This window comes from Diceros bicornis, chromosome 27, assembly GCF_020826845.1.
Source record: "Diceros bicornis minor isolate mBicDic1 chromosome 27, mDicBic1.mat.cur, whole genome shotgun sequence".
NCBI classification, from domain to species: Eukaryota; Metazoa; Chordata; class Mammalia; order Perissodactyla; family Rhinocerotidae; genus Diceros; species Diceros bicornis.
In genome coordinates this window covers 36,497,000-36,521,848 of record NC_080766.1, presented here as the reverse complement: position 1 = coordinate 36,521,848, position 24,849 = coordinate 36,497,000, and the positions used below count along the sequence as shown (strand labels likewise).

Here is a 24,849-nt window from a genome sequence, read left to right as displayed (position 1 = left end):
ATCTGACTGGTCGTGTCACTGCGGCACAGAGATCCATCTCGCCTCTGGTCTCACCTCGGGTGCCGCAGTCCTTACAGGAGGCAGTTCTGCCACCAAAATGGGGATGAGCAGACCAGTCAGATGACTGGTCTTATACCACAGCATAAAGAGTCAATAATGTGTCAAAAAAAACAAAGGTTCGTGTGACTGACTGGACGCTTAAGTAATGATAAAGATACCCCCAATCTGAGCACAGCCAAAAATGTGCCAAGTGACATTCGACTTCAGAAACACCGGGGACAAAATTCGCCTGGGCCTTTCCATTCCATACAGCTTGGAATGGTGTTTTCTGTCACTGCCCATAGCACCCCTACGTGCTGACTTCCATTCTGGGAAGTTCTCCTGCTGATGTCCAACATTTATTTCTCTCTCATCTTTATCTAGGCCTCCTGTGTCACAATGTCAGCAACTTCACATGTGTCCTGTAAGAGGAGCAGCACCATCAGCGGGTCCAGGCTTGTTTTTGCACTGACACTGACCCGGGCCAGGCCCTTCTCTGCTCGGTGGCGTACCTGCAGCTGACCAGGGCACCCTCCCTGTCAAAGGTGAAAATGAAGCTTGCGGGCTGGAAAACAGCAGAGGCAAATGCCCACGAAGGAGTTTCACTTAATGAGTGATCTAACCTAAAATTTGAAAGAATTCCATTCCTCCCGTACTTTCTATTTGCTAAGAAGACAGAAAAAAATGACAGAAGGACTAGCCCAGTGCAGTGCAGTGGTCTACCCAGGTTTCTGGAGGCAGCCCTCTGGTGTCTAAATCCTATGTCTGCTTCCCAGCTGTGGTCTCCAGGACAAGTTTAACCCCTGTGCATGTCAGCTCTCAGCTATGAGACAGGGAAAAGAGATGGAGGTGCTGTGAGAATGACCTGAGAGTCTCGTGTCAAAACTCAGCACTGGAATAGAGAACAAAGCCAGGGCTCAGGCCACAACGCGCACCATTAATACTAGGTCTGCTCTGTTTCCTGATGTGTCCCCAGCCCCCGATGAGTGCCTGACACACAGCTGGCACTCGAAAAAACTGTCAGATGAATGCCGCCCTTTCCCTTTTACTATAGTAATGAAATAATCAATTCAGCATATACAAAAACATTTCATACAAAAAATATCTATCTTTTTACATTTAAAAATGAATTTTGTTCTCCCTAAAACGAGTATGAATCTTTTTGTTTCATGCAATATTTGTAGCAAAGGATGCACAGTATCATCTTTTCAGAAAAAACAAAAATGAAGAGGCATCAGTAACTGCCAAATGTTTAGGAAAAGTATACAGAATGGTTCAGTGGCTGAAGGTATCAGTCTGTCTTCTATCAACGCTGAGCAAACAAAGAGAGCTCATCTTTGCCCAGCTCTGAAAACAACGCAGCGAAGGCCCTAACGTGGGGCAGAAGTACCACTCAGTGGCTGCAGTTACAGCAAGTCGGGCAGGTGGGTCACTGTGTCCCCTGGCAGACAGGATGGTCCTGGGCTAGGAAGAGATTCCTACAGCAACAGATTAATTTAGGAAGCCCCAGAACACTCCTCTCTCTCCAGGATCCCTCTCACAAGAAGACCAACACTTAGATAAAACCCATCGCAAACAATGCACGCACTGATCTCACATCCTCCTAGAATGGCATATTCCCAAAGTATGTTCCACGGAACACTGGCCACTTGAGCTCTTCCCGTTCCACTGTCAAAGCTGGGGAAATGCCACATACACTGTCCCTTCTTCAATATTCAGAGTACACTGGCTAGTTTCCTTTATTAAAGAAATGCAGCTTTCAGTCTTATTTTATTCTAAAAAAAATAAACAGATATTAAAATTTTAAATTATGCTGCAGTTCAGAAAACAGCAATTATGACAGGACTTTGCTATGGGGAGCAAAGTAAAGAGCAAGATAACTGAGGTTAAAAGCGATGTAGGGCCGGCCCCGTGGCTTAGCGGTTAAGTGCGTGCGCTCCGCTACTGGCGGCCCGGGTTCGGATCCCAGGCACGCACCGACACACCGCTTCTCCGGCCATGCTGAGGCCGCGTCCCACGTACAGCAACTAGAAGGATGTGCAACTATGACATACAACTATCTACTGGGGCTTTGGGGAAAAAGAAAGAAATAAAAAATAAATAAATAAATAAATAAATAAATAAATAAATGGAGACATACTTTAAAAAAAAAAAAAGCGATGTAAATAAGAATTACTCATATCATCTCAGTTGTGAAATTCCAAAATTAGTCTGTAGTTTAGAGCCCAAAACGTTAATCTTTTCTATTCAAAACCACCCAACAACCAAGAAAAAAAACCCCAAAACTCAAATCCCTACTCTTTCCATCCTTCCTTGTTCACCCCAGCTGCTGCTCTCTTGTGCCTCCTGCAAACACAACCTCATTCAAACGACACGGTCACTCTACTTAACTGGGAGCAAGTGAGTGACATGGGGCCATTCGCCATAATCCCCAAGCATTTCACAACTTTGCCGAATGGACAGTCATGGAAAGCCAAGCTGTCACAAGGCCGAACAGCTTGGGGTGTGGTCGTTTGAACAAGCAGAGCAGTGACAACAGCGCCCTGCATCATCAGAGGTCAGATATATGCCCCAGAAGGGATAAAACATTCTAGAACCAGCAGAGCTCATCATCGTGCCTGGAATCAACCAACAAGAAATGTTCATAAATATTTTTCCACTACTATTTAAATCAGAGTTTCTGAGCCGTGACGCTCCTGACACTCGGGGCTGGATCAGGCTTTGCTTGGGGGATCGTGTGCGCTGGGGAATGTTGAGAGCACCCCAGGCCTCCACCCACTGGATGCCAGCAGCACCCTCCCACCCCCAGTCGTGACATCCAAAAATGTCTCCAGATACTGCCAAATGTCCCCTGGGGGACAAAAACCACCCAAAGTTGAGAACCACTGATTTAAAGGACTATCTCTGGTGAGCCGCTTTTTGCCGGCTTACAAACCAGTGAAAGCATTCTTGTTTCCTCCATCTCCTTAGAAGAGAAGTTAGTTATCTTCTTCCCTCTAATCTCGTTTTCTGAGTACAACACAGCTATGTATCCATTTCATGGGCACTTTAAAAAACGAATTCTGGCCAGCAGTAATCTGCAGGCATCAATGGGTTAGAAAACCAGGGTGAATAATGGTCCTAACACTCGCCAAAATTTCCATTCCTTATGGTTCACTAAAAAGCACAAACCAGGAACTGCCTCCGCCTACACGAAACTTGTGAGTCACCCCACCTTCATGAGCCCAACCAAACTCACCCCTCAGCATTCCTACTAACATGGACAACAGGACCCCACCGCACCCTCCCTTTCCCCTCTCTGCACAGGATTTACACGGTGTGTATGACTCAATTCCTGAGCACTTTGGAGAAGAAATAGTTGCCAAACTCACTCAAACAAACACGGATATAGCAACAAAAAAATCCTGTGTAGTCACCTCAATTACTGTACGCATACACACGCGCTCAGAGATTAGTATATACTGTAACCTTCGACCCGCATCTACCTTGGAAAGCTGATAACTAATAACTCTGGGTGCTACAGACACTGGACTTGGTTTTCTGCCACAGCTACATCTTCTCAGTGATTCATGCAGCTTTACTCAGCTCTTGGTTCAACGTCAAGAAATCACAATGTTAGGAAAAAACACCCATGTTAAGCAACTTTAGCAACTGTTCAAATGAACTCTCATCTATCAACTAAGAGAACACACAAAAATGCCACAACTATTTACGTGCTTCTAGTGTGATTCACTCTTACAGATCTAAAAAAGTGCAACGTACTTTGGGAACTGACGTGTTCATCTGTCAGATGATAGAAAAACATTTATACGCAAATACATACATGTACACGTATACGCAAACACACACACCTGTTAGGAGAACATGAATGGACTAGAACTTCTAGAAAGAGCCTGGGACTAGGAGTCAAGAGATGGAGTCTGGTAAAGGTCCTCTTGATGACCCCTATGTGACCTTAACCTTTCATTAACCCCCAAACCTACTGAGCCACCAAGTGGCAGCCACAGGGCATGGTACCAGGCTTAAAATGGCAACGAGACAGACTCTGACTCCTAAGCAAGTGGATCCTGGTGGCTCAATCCACTGCAAAGGCGGATGCTCCCCCGGGGAAATGGAAAGCCACCATGGGGTCTATGTGAAAGCTTGCAAATGGCTGAAGTGCAGATTTTTGGTTAGTTTTGTCAGATCCCAGTATAGATGTTCATGAAGTGCAGCTTTGGTCACTAGCTACAATCCCTTGAACCATTCTGATTATTTGGTTTCCTTGAGTTCAGGGGAGCGCTCCAAGTTGACCTTGGATTGATTCCTTGATTCCACCCCACACCCTGCACCCTCCAGTCATAGCCAACACAACAGCAGAGGCGGTGCAGCCGGGGCCTCCAGCGTGGGGAAAATCTGAACAGTGTGTTGTGTAATCAAATGGAAACTTTTGCAAGAACGAAGGTTTCTAAACCTCCCAGTCAGGCTGCACTTGGGCTCTGAAAATGGGTCCTATTAACAGAGGTAATCACTGCAGCATCGTTCAGAACGATTAACACACTGGAAATGAGTTCTTACACTATAAGTCTCCAGAAAAACAGGACACTGTATACTCAACAGTTTGAATGGATATACGCCTCCTCCTGTTCCTAAACAGTGACCAAAACAACCTGCGTGAACTTGTACGCATGGGAGCTTTAATAATTTCTCCAAGGTGCTGCTGAAATTTGTCAGGCTATTCTGCTTAGCATCACCTCTCAAGCCCCATCAATGAAACCTCATTTCGCTTTTTTACTTAGAAGCAGCCTAGCATAACAGAACAGAGAAGGACTACAGAATCTGACATACGTGGGGCAGAATCCCATTTCTGCCACCCACTGACTGTGTGACTCTGGGGAACTTTCTCTCCTTCTGACTCTCCCTGTGAATGGAGGTAATTCCCAGGAGAACAGTATTCTGTCAAGCAAAGACCCCCACAGAAATGTAAAACATCAAGCCCACTTCTGCACCTTTCCCTTTTCGTGTGTCTCTGCACTTCTTACCCTGTTTCTTATAAAGCAGTGAAATAAAACACAAGCCGCTCGGCCGCCCGCCTGGATGGGGCACAGCTGTCAGCACCCACCTGTCGTAGATCTCCGAGCCCTCCTCGAGGCCGGGCAGCAGGCCCACTATGAAGGCCTGGAGACTGGGCAGGAGCAGCTTCTGCAGCGGGAGAAAGTACTTCTCATACAGGCCAAGCAGCACGGGCCTCACCGACATGGCTGCATTCGCCAGAAGAGGAAACAACCCACAGCTTTGGGAAACAAAAAAGGGAGGGGGTGAAAAAGACACACCTCATCAGAAGTTCCAAACAATCGGTCAGCTGAAGGAGGTTTCAACAGCCGCCAGCCAGCCATTTAAACTGGTGGTGTAGATACGTGCTTGTCACAAGATGGTCACGACATGCTATTAGCAAAGAGCAGGCAAGTGGGCAGTATGTACATTACACTCCTACTTAAAATGTACTTGAAGAAGAGTCTGGGAGCATGTACCCAGAGGGTGAGCCCTGGTTATCTCCTGGTGATGGCTTTATGGCGGACGGCTGCACACTGCTCCATATTTTGCTTGTCCGTCATTTTCTAATCTTGTGAACTGAAATATGGATCGCTTGGGTAAAAGAAAAGTAACACTGTGGGGAGGCTGCCGTACCTGTACAGGAACAAATCCTTGGCCAGCCATTTGGTCCCCACAATCTTGAAGATAATCTCATAGGTTTCAAGGGCTTTTAGGTGCACGCCACTGGGCAAAGCAGGATGCAGGCACTGGGCTAATCTCTTGCTGATAACCAGCCGTCTTGGCAACAAGGAATACTTCAGGTTACTCTGAAGAGCCTGGAACAAGAGGAAAACACAGGAGGAAGAAGGTGGTGACATTTACAATGGAGAGCTAATGTGCTGAGGCCAGGAAGACAGGAGCAGGCCCAGTGTGGCTGTAACAGATGAGATGTAACAGGACAGGAGGACAGAGGGACTGCACTGGAGGGCCCAGGGGACCACGAGCCAGGCTCCATGGACACGGGTGCCGGAGAAGCCCCCAGCGCTGCTAGAGATGAGGCAGGCTCCACTGTCAAGTGCAAGGGAAATTCTGCCTCCCTTTAAAGTGACTTTGTCACCATCAGGCCAGCTTCTCTGCCACAACTGTGTACAGGTGAGGGTTGTGTGCTTCTGTCTCGGGAGGCCTCTAGTTTACACATGAGACCAAGTACAACACAGACCGTATCAGGGGAGGCAACTTCCTGTCACTATGAAGACTCTTGTCTGTGTGCCGTGGAAGCCCCTGGATTTTTGCCCAGGGAGAGGAAGAGATCTGAATTACCCCATCATTCTCCCAGCGTGGTTTCACAGTCAGGTAGCTCTGAGTGGGGGGCCACCCAGAGGAGATGGGGGGGCACACTTCTAGGCCACGACTCCTGGCTTCTTCACCAGTTGGTGACCCTGCTGGGAGGGACCCATGTTCCACAGGAGAAACACACAACCCTGTTGGGAGGGAGCGACAGTTCTCCTGAGCTAGGCTTCCTCGATGAGGACACAGGCCGTATCTGTGCTAAAGCATCCCTGGGTATTTGCTGCACCTGAGAGACATGGCTGGGAGTGTGAGTGGATCAGCGCTGTTCTCCACGGCATCAAATGACCACGGGCACAGCTCCGTGGCTGAGTAGGTTCTAATGAATCAATCTTATAATACAAAGTGCCTGTCATTATGGTGAACAACCCCCTTAACGCACACAAATATTTACTGAAAGCCTACAGGGTAAAGTCCACACTTCTTAAAAAGCCACTCAAAGGCCTCCATAGCATGACTCCTGCCTGCTTCGCCCGCCCCCTCTCCCACCCTTCAGCTTCAATCTCTGTAACACAGATCCATCTGCGGTTCCTGACCCCGCCTGGACGTCCTTCCTGCCCGCCTTGCTCATCTTCCTCACATGAGACTTAGCTCAGCGCCCCCCATGAGGCAGAATGGTCCTCCCCCCACGCACACTGTCACTCCTCCACAGGTTCCATGTGTGCATCTGTCACCGGCCTACAATGTTGTCCTAGGTGAGCAGCTTGAGGGCAGGGTCTACCTTCTCCCTCTCTGTTGTCCTCCCCACTCTGCACCGTGCCCATAGCACAGCAGGCAGCCTCGAAGAAGGTCAGGACGTGTGCGGTGACGACTGTATAGACCCACGTGTCAAAACCGCTGGCCCCAGGACCACCTGGTCTTAGGGCCATGACAGCTTTCTTTTTATAAACAAAGAAAATGATCCCACTTCTCAAACATACACTGAGGTTAGGTAGGAGGTAAAGGGAAAAGAAGGAAAATAATACTTTTTATCAGAAGCCTGTGGTCTAATTGAACTCTCAAATTCAATAACACTACATCTTAAAAAAAACCAGCTATAACCAGAGTCATTAAGAAATATTCTAGGGCCGGCCCCGTGGCTTAGCGGTTAAGCGCATGCGCTCCGCTGCTGGCGGCCCGGGTTCGGATCCCGGGGACGCACCGACGCGCCGCTTCTCCGGCCATGCTGAGGCCCCGTCCCACATACAGCAACTAGAAGGATGTGCAGCTATGACATACAACTATCTACTGGGGCTGTGGGGGGGAAAAAAAATTCTAAAACATTATGTATGAAGAGTCTGATATCCTAAAACAAAGGGAGAGCCAACAAAATAATTTTTCAAATGTGCTTATACCCAAAAAGAAATTGAGGAGCTGACCCAGAACACACGCTGGAGCGGAGGATCAGAACAAACTGTGACGGCTGCGGCAGAGAGGAAGCGAATGTGAGAAACGCAAGGCAAATGGAACATGTCATCATGGACATTTTCAAACACCCAGAAAAGCAGGTAGAACAGCAGCGTCACCATCACCCAGCTTCAGCACGCATCAACTCCCAGCCAGTCCTGAAGACACAGCTTTTAGCAAACAACGTCTGTAACTCCTATCGATAGTGGGGTCACCATGATTTAAGAGTAGGAGAGTTAAACTCTGTCTTCACCTGCTATTTTTGTCAGGACAGAGCTTTTGCTTTTTAAGTCACTACCAACTCTCATGTTTGCTCAGTGTATTCTAAGGATGTCGGCTATTTGAGGAGCAAAAGACGTGACGCGCCTCCTGTGGTGGTCATCTGGGACTCACAAGCCTTTGGTTCCCTTGGGCTTGGGTGCGTAGCAGGATCCCTCCTCTGCCCTTCTGAACCCAGGCGTGGCAACGTGACTCACTCTGGCCAGTGAGATAAGTGGAATGATATGTGTCACTTCTGGCGCAGGCTTTAGAAGCCAACTCAAAGCTCATGAGGTTTTCTTCTCTTGCCTCTAAGATCATGCAAACGTGGGTTGAGCTGAAGCCCCTCCCAGCCGGGCTCCCTGAGAAATTACAGAGAGCAAACACCACATGCTGGCCCAGGGAGGCGGAACTCAACCATGTTGTAAAAATTACTGAGACTAGGGATTTTTTGTTACCATGGCATAACCTTCCCTATACAGACTGATACACCTCTTCTCATTTAAACATGATTACAATGAACCATAACTATTCATTTTAAACAAATGGGGCTGGTTGCTATTTCTTTCTCATTTAAATTTGTTACCCCATTTAATTTAATTTGAAAAAGACATAGAAAAAGAAACAACCAAGAACTGAGGCTGTGAGCAGTACACGTGGAATGAACTGTTCGTTGTATGCTGCCCATGTTAATCCATGCAAACACGGCATGTCTGAGACAGGGAGTCAGTGCCTGTTGAGGGAAAGGTACCCAGTGATGAAGGAAGCTGTCTGATTTGAAAAAGCAGCAAGAACAAAGGATATAAACAGATAGTACTTAGAAAAATGAGAAGATGCTCACTCTTCTTGATAAGAAAAAGGCAAATCAAAACTACAATGAGGGCCGGCCCCGTGGCTTAGCGGTTAAGTGCGCGCGCTCCGCTACTGGTGGCCCAGGTTCAGATCCCAGGCGCGCACCGACGCACCGCTTCTCCGGCCATGCTGAGGCCGCGTCCCACATACAGCAACTAGAAGGATGTGCAACTATGACATACAGCTATCTACTGGGGCTTTGGGGGAAAAACAATAAATAAAGTTTAAAAAAAAAAAAAACAAAAACCTACAATGAAACGCCATTCTTTTCACCCCTCCCATTGGCAAGTTAGATCAAAGCACACAGATTCACGTGCAGAGCACAGCCACCCAGAGATCAGGAACCAAGTTCATCAAACCAAGAGTCAGGATTTGGCCAGACAGAACTTGTGAGCCTCCTCCTTGGTGCAGTGATGACCTTGAACCCTTCTGTATCCTTTTTGTCACTAACAATGGGGCTAAAATAGTGTCTAGGTCATGGTGATTGTGTTAACACACTTCCCACAGAGCCTGACACTTAACAAGTGCTTCAAAACTGAGGCTAGGGGCCGGCCCCGTGGCTTAGTGGTTGGGTGAGTGCACTCCGCTGCTGGCGACCCGGGTTCGGATCCCGGGCTCTCACCGACGCGCTGCTTCTCTGGCCATGCTGAGGCTGCGTCCCACGTGCAGCAACTGGAAGGATGTGCAGCTATGACACACGACTATCTGCTGGGGCTTTGGGGGGAAAAAATAAATAAATAAAATCTTTAAAAAAAAAAGAGGCTAAACACACAAGATTGAGGCTATGAGAATGCCTGGTTTAAGCACGTGAGCTTGGGGCTCAGAGCCTGGAATTCTGGTTTCACCATTTGTTTGTTGGGCAAATTCCTTGACCTCTCTGGCTGCAGTTTCACGGGGATGATGGTGCCACATGAAGCTGCAAGCATCAAATGAGACACCACATGTAAAGAATTTAGCACAGTGCCCGGAAAAGAGTAAGCAATCAACAAATGTTACCTCTTATTATAACGACAAACTGAAAATTAAGCACAAGATCTAGACGGAGACAAAATGCATTGCATTTTTAAAAGAATCGATTGAAACCCAGTTGACTAATAATGCCCTTTATTGTCACAAAAGCAAACAAGGATACTAGTTAGATGTACTAACGAGAGAGATTGAGAAATACACGGTATTAGAAGGGAAAAGCTCAAACTGTTGTATATCTGGAGGTGAATCAACTGCAGACCCAAAATTGGGTGAGAATTCCAAGAGACACTGAGGTCAAGGAGGAATCTGCTCTAATAAGGGGCAGAGTCGGAGAACCTGAAATTTCCTTAAGAAGACAAAGGAAAAGATAAATAGTAATTAATACTTAAGATTAAAGGAGAAAGTATTATTTCTTAAATGATATTTAACGAAAATTTTCTCAAGAAATATTTTGCAAGTTGTAAGACTGGAGATTAGAATCGCCAGGTGAAAATGCTTTCCAAGTAGTGGATCTGAAGCACTTTTGGAAACAAAGGATTCCCTGGAAACAAAGGATTCCCTGGACAGAGGCCCTCCTCCCCCAGAGCGACTTAACACACACAGGACACGGGGCTGTGGACCCTACTTAAAAACACCTTCTGCGTGAGCAGTACTAAGCAGTTATCTCAAAAACGTGCTGGAAGGGGAACATAACCCAACTCTTGATGCCATTAAGGACACAGTGCTCTCTTTACCATCACCCCTATCTTCTGTGTGGAAGCTCAGGGGCGGGACCAGGGCCTCTGGTCAGTGGTAAAGGCCACCATGAAGGTCTCCACTCTGGCTCCCTCAAATTCTACCTTTATGAGACTTTTCTGTTAGTCTCACTGAGGGCTAACGCTGGCCATGAGGGGCACATCTCCACATTTTTTGGGCTAACTTCAAAGAGAATGAGAGTTACCTAATGATTCATTCCCTCCCTCTAGCTGCTAAAGATTCAGAGCTCAGTGTGGGGTTTGGCCACGGTGGCTTTCCTCAATCGGACAGCTTGATTCAGAAGCTCCTCTCCCTGTGAGCTCTCAACGCAGGGGCCCTTGGGCATAAGCAAAGTGCTCGGCCAACGCAGCCAGCCAACTTGCAGGCTCCCAGAGACACTTCTCAATAGGAAATCGGAGGGGTTCTGCTGCATCCTCTCTGAGAGGTGGGATCCAGTCTGATGCCCACACCTGCTGCTGCTTTTGAAAAAGAAAATGTTCTACTCAGGGCAGCCCTGGTCTAGAAGGTTTCAAAACTGAGTGCTGTGCACTGCTGGTGGGAATGCAAAACGGTGCAGCCGCCATGCAAACGGTGTGATGGCTCCTCAAAAATGTAAACATTTGATTTGTTTACCAGATTACGATATGATCCAGCAACTCCACTTCGGGTACATATCCAAAAGAATTGAAAGCAGGGACTCAAACAGTTATTGGCACACCCATGTTCATTGCAGCATTATTCACAATAGCCAAGAGGTGGAAACATCCCAAGTGCCCATCAACAGACGAATGGATAAACAAAATGTGGTACATACACATAACGGAATATTATTCTGCCTTAAAAAGGAAGGAAATTCTGACACATGTACAACATGGATGAACCTTGAAGACATTATTTTAAGTGAAATCAGCCAGACACAAGGACAAATATTGTATGAGTCCACTTATACGAGGTACCTAGACTAGCTAAATTCATAGAAACAGAAAGTAGAATGGTGGTTACCAGGGGTGGGGGTAGGGGGATCGGGAGTTACTGCTTAATGGGTACAGAGTTTCGGTTTGAGAAGATGAAAAAGTTCCAGAGACAGATGGTGGTGATGGTTGCACAATGTGAATACTCTGAATGCCCCTGAACTGTACACTTAAAAATAGTTAAAATGGTAAATTTTATGTTGTGTCAATTTTACCACCACCAAAATGAAAAAAGAAATGAATACTGTGTTTCATGGAACTGCTCTTGCCAGCTAAGCTGCGAGAACTCTCGAGCAATGTTTGCACGTTGGACTGAACCTCTTTCCTGACCACAGACAGTGGGACTCCTTTTAACAAATCCTGAAGGGACCCAGGGGTTCGGTCCAGCCTCTCTGGAGTGTGAGTTTTTAACCTATAATTAGCAAAATAGCCGCCTTGCACCAAGTCTCACCTTGCAGCACCTGAAAACTCCTGGTTTCCTCTTCATCTCCCTCCCTGATGTTCAAGAGCTGCCAGGACTAGAACCCTGGCACAGATCAGGGACCGCCACCCTGACTCCGCCTTTCCCTTTCTGGCCTCTATGAGGGCATTTTGTTTGGCAAGAGCCTTCTCCAGCGAGAAAAGCTCAGCGAATATTTCCAGGGAAGTTTCATTGTTCGAGTTTTGTTTTTCAGGAAACCAGAAGCCCAAAATGACTGGCCAGTAATCGTAATATATATAGTTTAAACACTGAATAAAAACAATGTATACTAAATGTATACAAATGTATACTAAAAAAAAAAAAAAGATGAGAAATGTTCTTCTTCAACTAGAGAATAAATATCTCAGGGAAAAAGACGAATTTGAGAGGAAAAAATGGCCATGTTTTCAAAATCAGTTTGAAAAGTGCTAAACAGAAAGGAAAAGCTACGATTCAACAGGAAATTAAACTTCCTGGTCTATTTCACTCAGGCACTATACCATTTTAAAAGCACTCCTTGAGTTATAATTAAGATACAATTACCATATTTTTAACCTCATTGTATTCATAGGCACAGTAGGTTGACCTTAAAACAAAATAACAAAATACAAAACATAAGTTTGGAAAAAAAGGTTCGAACCACATCCAAGCTTCATTAATAGAGACCAGGAAGTGTCTCCCTTTGCTCCACCAAAGACAATGTCTGTGTTTCACTTTGTTTCACTTCGACATTACACAGTCTCACAGTCTGATGTTCTTCAGGACTCTCAGCATGATTTAGAATGGTTCTATGTAAGAAGCTTGATTAAAAATTCCAAAAGGGTAGACCATGGGCTCAAAAAGTAATTTAATACACTTAAAAATGGTAAGATGATAAATTTTATGTTATATGTATTTTATCACAATTAAAATTTTCTTTTTGAAAGGTAATTTAACAATATGGGGAAGGAGAGTTATATTTGATTAAAAAAATGTTTTGGCCTGTAAAATAAAACTTTAAATGTTTTCTTTGAAAGTTCCTAGAAAAGAGGTAGCCCAAGCCTGCTCCTGCACAGAGTGATAATGCTGATTCAGAGTGCCAGATGCTCGTCTATAAAGAAACATAAGCAAACCAATTTAAAAGCCTGTGTCTCATCAAGCAAATGGTAAAATATCGGCATGTCTTCCTTCTGGAAGTCGGTCATCTTTATAAGGATGCTCGCTTCATGCCATAAAAGCAAAGTTGCACGGTGAGTAAGACAGGCCAGGTGGCATGGCTTGAACACTCATTAAATACTTGCCCAGGGACACCAACAGTGCCCTTCAGACGAATGAAAACAGAACAGACACTGAGTAATAACAAACTGGCCAGGACTTCCTGCCTCAAAGTAGGCCAAGTACCGATGGCGGCGAGCGTCATGCTTTACTTGAAGTGGCAGTGACTTGGCCACCGTGCCAGCCTGGGAAGGTGGGGGATGGCCACAGACAGATGGAGAAACAGGCCCCCAGGGCCACTGCAGGGGGTGGGGAGTCCACAGGTAACCAATGAGGTCAGCCTTTGACTGGAGGACTCACAGTGGTACAACTCCCTTGTAAACAGGACACTTCCTTCTCAAAAGGTCACCGACCGAAATATCGCTGTACTGCACTCAGACGGGCCTGCTGAACCCTAACAGCAAACCTGCAGGGCAGCGCCCCGGATGAGTCAACTCTCACCGTGTTACGACACCCAGATCCCACCATCCCAGCTCGCAATAAAGCTACTAGCAGGGTCTCTGCTTAACTCAACCTTCCGCATCAGTTAGAGACCCACTGGAATACATTCTTTTCTTTTAAAAATTTCTTTAAATTATTTTAGCTCTTTTAGATTTTATTTATTTATTTATTTTCCCCCCAAAGCCCCAGTAGATAGTTGTACGTCATAGCTGCACATCCTTCTAGTTGCTGTATGTGGGACGCGGCCTCAGCATGGCCGGAGAAGCGGTGCGTCGGTGCGCGCCCAGGATCCGAACCTGGGCCGCCAGCAGCGGAGTGCACGCACTTAACTGCTAAGCCACGGGGCCGGCTCTATTTTATCTGTTTTAAATTTGCTTTGCCTTATTGTTGTAGCTAACATTAACTGACTCTTCTGAGCCAATACTGCACTGCTTGCGTAGAACAACCAAAGGGTGAGCGTATGCTACAGGAGATTTTACGAAGCACTGGCTGGGAAGTAAACGCACTCAGTGTCCCAGGCCAGGCCTTGGAGGGGGCACGGCAGGTCCCCAACTTGTGTCTGGTACTAACTAAACATCTGTGGGGAGACTGACCCCACTGAAGCCCCGGGTCTCAGCTTGGCAGTTTCAGAAACTCATGTTGTATCAGTTGAACCAGAGTTGGCTCTGCTGTGGAGGGAACACTTTGCTGGTTTAACTCACAAGAAAGAGGCCAGAGAGGCAATGGCAGGGGGAGAGGACGAAGAGCACAGGCTTGGGGTCAGCTGGACCGGGGTCTGAGTTGGGGCTCCACCTTTCATCAGCCGTCCGGCCTGTCACAAGTCACTCGACCACATGACGCTCAGTCTTCTCACACAGAAATGTGCTGCCACCTACTCAAAGGCAGGTCACGTGGGTCAGACTCAAAGAGGAGCTGAAACATTCAAGGTCTTCATTCCATTTCCACTTCCCCAGTGTATCAGGATTAACGTTGAATGCAGGTGCACGCGCACACACACATACCAGGGTCCATCCCAATCTCTCGGTTACAATGACTCAGGATCTACATGCTGGGTGAGAAAGCTTCTTAAAACACAACACAGTAAACTCATCGCTATCTCAGAGAAGTCAAGTGACAGCACACGTGTTCAAATATTGCTCTTTGTTTTTCCCCTTCTGAATTTATTATGACATTTAGATTGTAAAAGCCACTCACTCTCACCGCTAACATCCATTTTCCCTGTCTTCCCCCATAGAAACTTTGCATGGCTAGCTGCGATGCTTTCCATGTTTCCAGACTTACATTTTCTTCTTTTTTGACTGCAGTGCACCTCATCGCTCCCTGACAACCATACACCCTCCACCCCCTGTGGCCTTCGAGGTGGCGCTGGCTGAGCTAAAATACTGTCCACGGAGCGGAGAAGCCTCAAGCAAGTCTGAACTTCAGTGTCTTCATCAGTAAAAGGAGTTGAATGGCACTGACTCTGGAGGGTTATAGGTTTGAAAAATAACGTGTGACAAGCACGTAACGGGCTCACTAAAAGGTATCATTCTATTTTGGGGGGCCATGGGCCAGTAGGCTCAGAAATGATGGAAAATGGCGGGAGATCAAGGCAACTGAGTTCTACACTAAACCACTTCTATAGACATGAAAATGAACATGTGGGGCAGGCACGCCCTTCAGAACATATTCTAAACCCTGAAACACACGATGCCAAGAACACTGAAATACTTAAGAATTTATAATCACAGATCAGAAGATCTAATAAAAGTAATCATACAATGAAGATACTAAATGATGCAGTGTAGGGACATACGCTATTTTTCTGCTTTTGTTTAAACAAATTTTAATCCACATACAAATGATATACTGAACAAACAAACCAAAAGCCTATTATATGGAAATCAACTTGCTCAAGTCAGAGCCAGAAGAAAAGAAAGAACATCTCGAGGATAGAATCTCATTACAAATCCCAAACAGCCTTCAGTTCTAAAAGTTCTACTCGTAGAACTCAATATTCTTCAAAATTCGCACCCAAGAGAACAGAACTGGCATGCTCAACTGAGGCTAAATGTTACCCCTACCGCACAGAGCAGCCTTCTCCAGAGCTCTCCCAAGTGGCACTTCCCGATCCTCAATACTACAGTAGAATGGGTTCAGAATGGCCGTTCAGGACTCAGGACATGTCCTCCCAGAGCGCTCAGGTTCCCCCAGCCTGCAAGAGGCTCAGGCACTGGAATGCACGGGAGTGTGCGACCAGCACATGCGGCAACAGCACCCACGTAATTCACAACAGAACGTAATGCAGTCTCAGGTTGGGAGACGAAGAACACACCTCCCCAGCGCTGCATCGCCTGTTCAGTCTGATCTGAATCCGACCCGTCGTCCTCCTCTATGCTTGTCTTCTGCTCCCTTGTCCCCAGAGACAAGCCATCTGCGTAGAAGCAGGTGACAGTTAACTACAAACAAGCTCTCAGTGGCTGGGAGGCAAGGGGCTGCCAAGGCACACAGGAAAAGTAAGCAAGGCATGAAAGCCTGGCTCTCTCCAGATCAATTCAAGCCCCATGTTGGCTCCTCTCTCCAATACCCAGCAACTATAAGACGGCTGGGGACACTGAGAACCAAGAAGCAGAAGGTGTGGCTGGCATAAAGCTGGTGCTAGAAGAAGACGACCTCCTCAGAAATACAAGAGGGGTTCCGTACTTAGGACGGCATCTAGTGGACAGAGGCCAGGATGCTCATCAACATCCTACAATGCACAGGACAGCACCCCCATTCCATCACAGAATATCAACTGCACAGAGGCTGAGATACCCTGGGCCAGAGGAGCATATTTCTGCGTTTGGTTATTGCAATGGCTCAACAGCACCCCAAAGGATCTAAGCTTTTCTGGGCTTATTTGCTCCCAACAGTGAGCTGACTAATCCTTAGTCTTTTCCTTTCATGCCCTCAGAGTTGGCCTTACACAACTACAGAGAGGAGCAAAAAATCAGTGTTCGTTCCTTTCCTGTCTCTCTGTATGAGAGGAAATCCTTTCCAGAAGCCAGCTGGCCACATCTCGTGGGTCAGAGAAGGTCATGTGCCCTCGTCTAAATTAATCCCTGCCAAGGAAAATAGAATTACTAGGATTAAGTCCTAGAACAACATTTACCACTGGGGCTGGGAGATGGGGGCTACCACCCTGCAGCCCATCATCACCTGATCACCAGACATAACCGGGAGGGGGATCTTCTGACAGGAAAGAAGAGGGTGAACCGCTGTTGGGTGGGCAACCAGCACGTCTGCCCCAAACTCAGAAGTAAGCGGTGAGCCTGAACATGAACCCAGGTGCTCCGCTGCCAAGCTCAGCGTTCCTTCACTCCACATCCGAATCAGCGTACCTTCCAACATGTTTACTTCCAAGGCCTGTCTCAGGCACTGGCAGAATCTGGCTTCAGTACAATAACCACCAAAAGCACACAAGTAAAATGTAAGGCAGAACTATGTTGCTTAGAAAAAAGCAATTCAGCACTTTACAAACTGATCGTGTGATGAAATGAATGACACACATCTCTTGCTATATAAAGATAAGTTATTAAGGTCAGAAATAAGGAATAAACTGATCCTCGATGAGACAAGCAATACGATGGAGCCTGCAGGGTTGCGAGAATGGTGAAACACTAGAGGTGCTCCCGTTAAAATCAGTGTGGGGGCAGGGACTGGAACCCTCCACCCGTAGCACGCCCCCCTTCTCTTGTGGTAAGGGTTGTAGCTGAGCCACGGCTGCTTGGCCAGCGGATATTCTTCTCCCTTGAAGATATGAGTGACGCTCTTCCCCGTTCCTGTGGAACAGAATGGCAGCGAACAGAGCAACTTGGAAAGCCAGTGTTAAAGATGGCAGAGTCCCTGGAAGTACCACATAGAAAAGAGCTTTGCAATCTGGAACACCACGCTGAACTGATACACAAGCGAGAAACTTCAATCTTATCGGTGGCGCTGGAATTTTGGACTTTGTCACAGCAGCTAACATTACGGTAACCGATACACGATAGTATCATCATTATTTAACACTGTTTCAGAAAATGTAGCAAAATATTAGGAAAAAACACAAATTCAGGATTGATTGATGGTATGCCTGTCTACGTGAAGAACTCAAAACAATCAGCTGAAAAAACTCAGAAATTCATTAAGACGGTCAGTTTCCAAGTTCTGTAAGTTGATAGTTTCCTACCCGCCAACAATTAGTTAAAACATATAGTGGAAAATAATCCCACTAAAAATAGCATAAATACATGTATAAAATATCTAATATATTTTAGAAATAGGAAGAACTTATGTTAGAAGAACAATTAAATTCTTAGGGACATAAGTGAATACTTTTTAATCAATGAAGAGAACTACCACTCCCAAAATATTCTATAATTCCTAATACCAATCAACCCCCAAAAGATTTTTTTTAACTTTACAAATGATTCTAAGGCTTGTCTGGAAGAAAACAACCTGGGAATGGTAGAAAAATTCTGAAAGAGAAGGGTGGTTAGGTTAGGGTAGAGAACCTGGTCCTGCCGGATAAAGACATTATAAAGTACAGTCATGCATCCCTTAAGGACGGAGCTACATTCTGAGAAATGCGACATTAAGTGATTTCACCATTGTGCGAACATGGTCGAGTGCACTTACACAAACCTAGATGGTATAGCCTACTACATACCTAGGCTACGTGGTACTCATCTTGTTTTTGAGGTAGAAGATTCACCTTGGGCTAACATCTGCTGCTAACCTTCCTCTTTTTATATATGAGCGCCACCACAGCATGGCCACTGACAGACAAGTGGTGTAGGTCCATGCCCGGGAACTGAACCTGGGCTGCCGAAGCAGAAAGCACCGAACTTAACTACTAGGCCACGGGGGCTGGCCCTACATGGTACTAATCTTATGGGACCACTGTCATCTATGCAGTCCGTCCTTGACAGAAACGTTGTCATGCTGCACATGATTCTACAGCAGTTTAAAGGCTGTGGTGCTGGCACCACTGCAGACAGATCAGTGGAACAAAATAAAGTCCACACACAGACTCACGTGTCCAAAGGTGTAACTCTATGACCAATGACACAGCAACTCCACCTCTGGCAACACACCTTGACAAAAATAGCCAAGTGCTGAAAGATGTTCATTAGAGCTTCATTTAGAATTATGAAAAACTGGAAGTAAACTAGTCCAACAATAAAGGGCTTCTAGATCTTGTCCACTTCTATACACCACCCCCCCTTTGGCTCTTACAGACACACAACTGAAAGAGCTGGGAACTGTTCAACGTGCACTTTTTTGCCCCCTTATTTTGCCATGACCATTTTTGCATGTTAGTAACTACAAGTCTACTTCATTTGGGTGACTGTGTACATCATCATACTGTTGTATCATGACTTACTCCCACCACTTCCCTACTGAGGGTGGTCACTTCCAATTTTTTTGCTATTACATATAACAAAACAGTGAAGAATCTTACAGTTATCTTTGTGTTGTATTTCCATAGGGTTAAAACAAATTTACAGTAATCACGTCCTAACTCTCGAATCATCAGTCATCCGGGAAATTGAAGAGCCACAGGAGCTACTACTACACTCCCACGGGCTGAAATAAGAAGACTGTCCACACCAAGTGTTGGCGAGGATACGGAAGAACTGGAGTTCTCGTGCACTGCTGAAAGGGGGTAAAATGATGCAACCACTTTGGAAAAAGGTTTGGCGGTTCTTCAGAAAGTCAAATATATACCTACTGGAAGCAACGCAAATGTCCATTAACAGAGAAATGGATAAACAAAGAGTGTATGTCCATGGAATCCTACTCAGCAGTAAAAAGGCATGAACTGTCAATACACACAACGTGGATGACTCTCAAAATAGTTTTGCTGAGTGAAAGAAGCCAGATGAGAGAAAAAAGAAATGATTACATATTGCATGATTCTGTTTATATAAAATTTTAGAAAATGCAAACTCTAGTGATAGACAGCAGATCAGAGCTTGCCTGGGGATGGGGCTGAGAGGGGAGGGAGGGAAGAAGGATTCCAGAAAGGCACAAGGAAACTTCTGGGGGTGATGCATACACATCCATTATTTTCACATGGTGATGGTTTCACGGGATATACATGTCCAAACTCATCAAATTATACACTTTAAATATGTGTGGAGTTTATTGTATGTCAATAAAGCTCTAAAAAAAAAAAAAGGAAAGACCATTTTAAAAAGATAAATGGGAATGCCTATATTTGGCTCAAATACAAGCTTAAATATTGGTGTTCATGTTCAATCAGCTGTACTTTTTAAAAAATAGCCACGTTTAACTTATTTCCTTCTATATTAGTCTGCTTGGGCAGCTGTAACAAAATACCACAGACTGGGTGGCTTAAACAATAGAAATTTATTTCGTACAGTTCTGGAGGCTGGAAGTTCAAGATAAAGGTGGCAATTGATCTGGTTCTCCTGGCTGGTAGACAGCTGCCTTCTTGCTGTGTCCTCACATGGAGGAGAGAGCACTCTCTCTCTCCCTCTTCTTATAAGGCCACAGTCCTATCGGATTAGGGCCTCACCCTTATGACCTCATTTAACCTTACTTGCCTCCCAAAGACCCAGGCTCCAGATACAGTCACACTGGGAGTCTGGGAGTGAGGGCTTCAACACAGGAATTCAGGGGGGAGACACAATTCAGTCCACAGCACCTTCCTTACTCCAGCCTAACATGACGTTTCTAGTTTCACAGCTTTCTTGGCAGAATTTCTAACACGTAAGTAGACCATAAGCCCCTTCCCTTATCCATAAACTCAATTCTGCTGGACAAGCTTTTGTCATTAGATTACTGGAGGGATAATTCATCTGTCCAAATCTAGACTATCTCCATCCCTCCAACGGATCTGAAAGGAAGAGTGACAAAAATATCCTTTGCTTACACACAAAATAAGTAGACTATCCTAGCTATCAATTATTTTAAGTATACCAGACTCCTTGCAACAAAGAGAAATGTTCTTTCCAAAAGGACCATGTCGGCCTATGGTGTTTGAGCGGCTCATAGTGAGGTAGCTCTAAGAACCCTGAATCAGCAAGGCCCTTGCCAATTCTCAGCTCCTTCTGGGTAACCTGGGGTAGCATATGAGGCAATAATGCCATCCGAGGCCCAATATGTCACCTACCAAAAGAAGGATGACAGAACAGTAGCGAAGGATCTGGCAGCCTTTGCCACACCTTAGGAACAGGAGTTCTACCTGACGTTCCGTTCGCTGTATCATCTAAGTTCTGGGGCCAAGAAAATCAGAACAGTGCCAGAGACAAATGGACCTTGTGCCCACCACTCTCTCCTGCAAAGCAACGGGATCTACTTTATTTAAAAATGAAGAGAGTCAATAATCGTCAACAGCATCCTTTCAATTTGGTCTCTTCTCAGAAGGCATTAAGGCCCACATCTTTCCAATATAACCTTAACACTCTCCTTGTCTACACTCTACAACTTCTACCTTTAAGGTCACCGCCCCGGATGGCAGCGAAAGGTTGCTGGGAAATGACTAAAATAATTGCCCCAAACCGAGGTACCATACTTTAACAGATGGTGTCCTAAAAGTGAGGTGACAAGATGGACCCAGGCATCGCGGAGGCTGAGAGCTGCAATTCATCAACAAGGAGGCTAAGAGGGGCTCACAGCGCCGCTCCGTCCAGGTCACTCGCTCGTCAGCTGGTCCAAAGGGGATCAGGAGCAGTGATTTAAACTGTGTCTCAGTCAAGGGGGAAGAGGTTGGGAAGGAGGGCTGAAAGGGCCCTCACAAGGAGACCCAGGGGAAGCCCAACCTGGAAGGACCCTTTTAGCCCCCTAAAAGACACCCCACAACAGCCCCCAGAAAGAAGCTGCTGCAGGGCATGTGAGGTGGGCCAGATGGGGCCACGAATCACGGTGCTATGGTCTGAAGGTTTGTCCCCCTGTGATGTGATGGCACTCGGACGTGGGGCCTTTGGAAGGTGATTAGGTCATGAGGGCTCCGCCACGAGACTCGTGCCCTTCTGAAAGAGACCCCACAGAGCTCCCTCACTCCTTCTGCCGTGTGAGGACATAATGGAAGACCGCCATCTGTGGACCAGGAAGAGGGCTCTCGCCAGACAGGGAATCTGCTGGCACCTTGATCTTGACTTCCCAGCCTCCAGAACTGCGAGAAATAAATTTCTGTTGTGTATAAGCCATCCCAGTCTGTGGTATTTTGTTATAGCAGCTTGAACAGATTAAGGCAATTTGGAAGGCTGCCCTGAGTGACTTGGAAGTTCCAGGCACATAAGGTATCATGACACACATGAGAAGGGAAGTTCTTCATGATGCTCCTGGGCAGTAAAAAACGATTAAAAAAAATAATACTCTATTGTTCCATAAGGCACGTGATGGAAAACCATCTGGGCTTCCATCAGAAATGAGCTTTTTAAAAAAAATTTGCGGAGAGATACGCAGAGAGACAATCTGTACTTCACTATCAGATCCTGTTATGGGCTAAACTGTGTCCACCCCCCCCCCCTCGTATGTTGAAGCCCTAACCCCCAGAAGCTCAGAATATGACTGTATTTGGAGATATGGCCCTTGAAGAGGTAACTAAGGTAAAATGAGGTCATATAGGTGGTGTCCAATATGACTGGTGTCCCTAGAAGAGGAGGAGATTAGGACACAGACACGCACAGAGGGAAGACCAGGTAAGGACACAGTGAGAAGGCGGCCATCCACAAGCCAAAGGAGAGAGGCCTCAGAAGAAACCAAACCTGCCCGCACCTTGATCTTGGACTTCTAGTCTTCAAAACTACGAGAAAATTAACTTCCGTGTTTAAGCCGCCCAGTCTGTTAAGGCAGCCCCAGCAAACTAGTACAGACCTCAAACCAAAGAGGCTTTATCTGAACTAACACTGTTTAATAGAGAAAAGCAGTTGATTAGGACTAGGGTGAAAATCAGGATCCAGTTCAGACACATCGAGTTTTCAGGCAGCAGGAATCTTAGAGCTGATCTGTAAAGGGCCAGAACAGTTCACCTGGTCTCCAAGCTCTAGCCCACATTCTCCCCACAATACCACAGCACTAAGCCCAAAATGCCACAATAAGGAGTCTCTGCTTTAAAAAGGAGGTGTTTGTAATTAAGTGGTAAGACTTTCGAAGGTGAAACATGTAACAACACCCAAGACCTCCTACTTCCCTTGCTATTTCTGGTCATTTTGTGAAACAATAGTGATAAAGTTTTTAAATGTACAGAGTTTAGTCATTTCTACTATCCTTCATTTCCATAATCAAAGTTGTAATCCAGGCTTGGTACAGTGGTCGGGTTCATAAGGGCTCAAAATACACTTGTTGATTAAAAGTTATCTATGGGGCCGGCCCGGTGGCGCAAGTGGTTAAGTGCACGCGCTCCGCTGCGGCGGCCTGGGGTGCGCCAGTTTGTATCCCGGGCGCACACCGACGCACTGCTTGGCAAGCCATGCTGTGGCGGTGTCCCATATAAAGTGGAGGAAGATGGGCACGGATGTTAGCCCAGGGCCAGTATTCCTCAGCAAAAAAAAAAAAAAAAAAAAGAGGAGGAGGACTGGCAGATGTTAGCACAGGGCTGATCTCCTCACACACACAAAAATGGGCCAGCCCCGTAGTTTAGCGGTTAAGTGGGCGCGCTCCGTTACTGGCAGCGGCCCGGGTTCGGATCCCGGGGGCGCACCCATGCACCACTTCTCCGGCCATGCTGAGGCCACGTCCCACATACAGCAACTAGAAGGATGTGCAACTATGACATACAACTATCTACTGGGTCTGTGGGGAAAAAAAGGAGGAGGATTGGCAATAGATGTTAGCTCAGAGCCGGTCTTTCTCAGCAAAAAGAGGAGGATTAGCATGGATGTTAGCTCAGGGCTGATCTTCCTCACACACACACAAAAGTTATCTAAAAATAGTTAGTGCCAGATGATGGCTTGAAGTCTCAGATAAACAATTAAGCAAAAATTACCCTATTCATGTTGATATACCTAAAAACTACAAAGGATAAACTTTTCTCTAATACAGAAAAATTCCAAAAATGACACTGAAAGTTTAGCAAGTTTAAAAAATGATAGTTAGAACTTGTCTGTAGTTGGACAAACCAAGATCTCTCAAGGCTCAGATTTCTCATTTGTCAAGAGTTGAGCTCCATGAGCCCATTCTGAATGTATGGTTCACGTTTTATAACCCGCAGTCATCTATCTTAATTAGAAAGCATTATAAAGAGCTTTTACTAATTCATCACTTTTTTTCTTACTGAATTTCTGCATACATGCATGAGTCCAAGAAATCTGACCATCACTAAAACCATAAGAAAAATTCTTTATTCACATCAGCTCCTATCAGACATCCCTGGATGCAGAAGTTGTGTCTCCCAGAAGTAAGTAATCACTAAGCTGAGCAAGGTTTGCTCCCTCCAGTGCCTTCCCAAACCCTCCACGTGCAGGAACTCTGATTTGGTGCTAAAGCTGCCCACTGCCACCCTGGACACACCCAACTCAGGCTCACTCCCCGCGAGGCAGCCAGAGGGATTCTCCTAATGTGGAAGGCAGCAGTCACCTTGCTCAAAGCCTTCCTGGAAGCTCAATGGCTCACCCCACCTCGCAGAACAAAACCCGTGATCTGCCCTGGCTACCTCTCCTCCCTCATCTCTATCACCTCTCCACCCCAGCCACACCCACCCCTACCGTACCTTGGACACAGGCCCACGCCCCAGATGGCCTCCCTGCCAGCTCACTCGCTGCATCCAGGCGTCTGCTCAAATCTCAAATGTCACGTTATCAGCGAGCCATCTCTGTCTGAACCAGCACCCCATCCTCCTTCCTCACTACCCCACTTCCCTGGTTTATTTTCCGTCTTGTCATTCAGCACCCAACATCACATATTTATTCGTTGTCTGTCTTCCACCAACAAAGCCTTACATTCTAAGAGGGGAGGAACTTGGCATTCAATGCCGTGTCCCCAGCACCTTGGTGTTCGATACATCTTGGTTCTACCCTGAATCAGTGTGCTAGGGCTGCCGTAACAAAGCACCAAAATCAGGTGGCTTAAACAACAGAAATGGATTGTCTCTCAGTTCTGGAGGCCAGAAGCCTGAGATTTAAGTGTCAACAGGGTTGGTTCCCTCTGAGGCCG

At 46.2% G+C, this 24,849-nt stretch overlaps 1 protein-coding gene across 5 annotated transcripts in view; it reads right to left on the bottom strand.

Annotated features, from left to right (window-relative positions):
• The window catches only part of DOP1B (DOP1 leucine zipper like protein B), a 98,973-nt gene that overhangs the window by 67,171 nt on the left and 6,953 nt on the right, over positions 1-24,849 (bottom strand). For 4 of the 5 annotated variants that reach the window (XR_009215796.1, XM_058523071.1, XM_058523069.1 and 1 more), the window contains exons 3-4: positions 5,707-5,888; positions 5,141-5,311 (exon numbers count right to left, since the gene is read on the bottom strand). The exons of the other annotated variant lie outside the window; for it this stretch is intronic. Coding sequence is in view for 3 of the 4 variants with exons in the window: in XM_058523071.1 (XP_058379054.1) it covers positions 5,141-5,311; positions 5,707-5,888 (353 nt within the window). In the remaining variant the exon portion in view is untranslated. The remainder of the gene's footprint in view (positions 1-5,140; positions 5,312-5,706; positions 5,889-24,849) is intronic. 5 annotated transcript variants of the gene reach the window in all.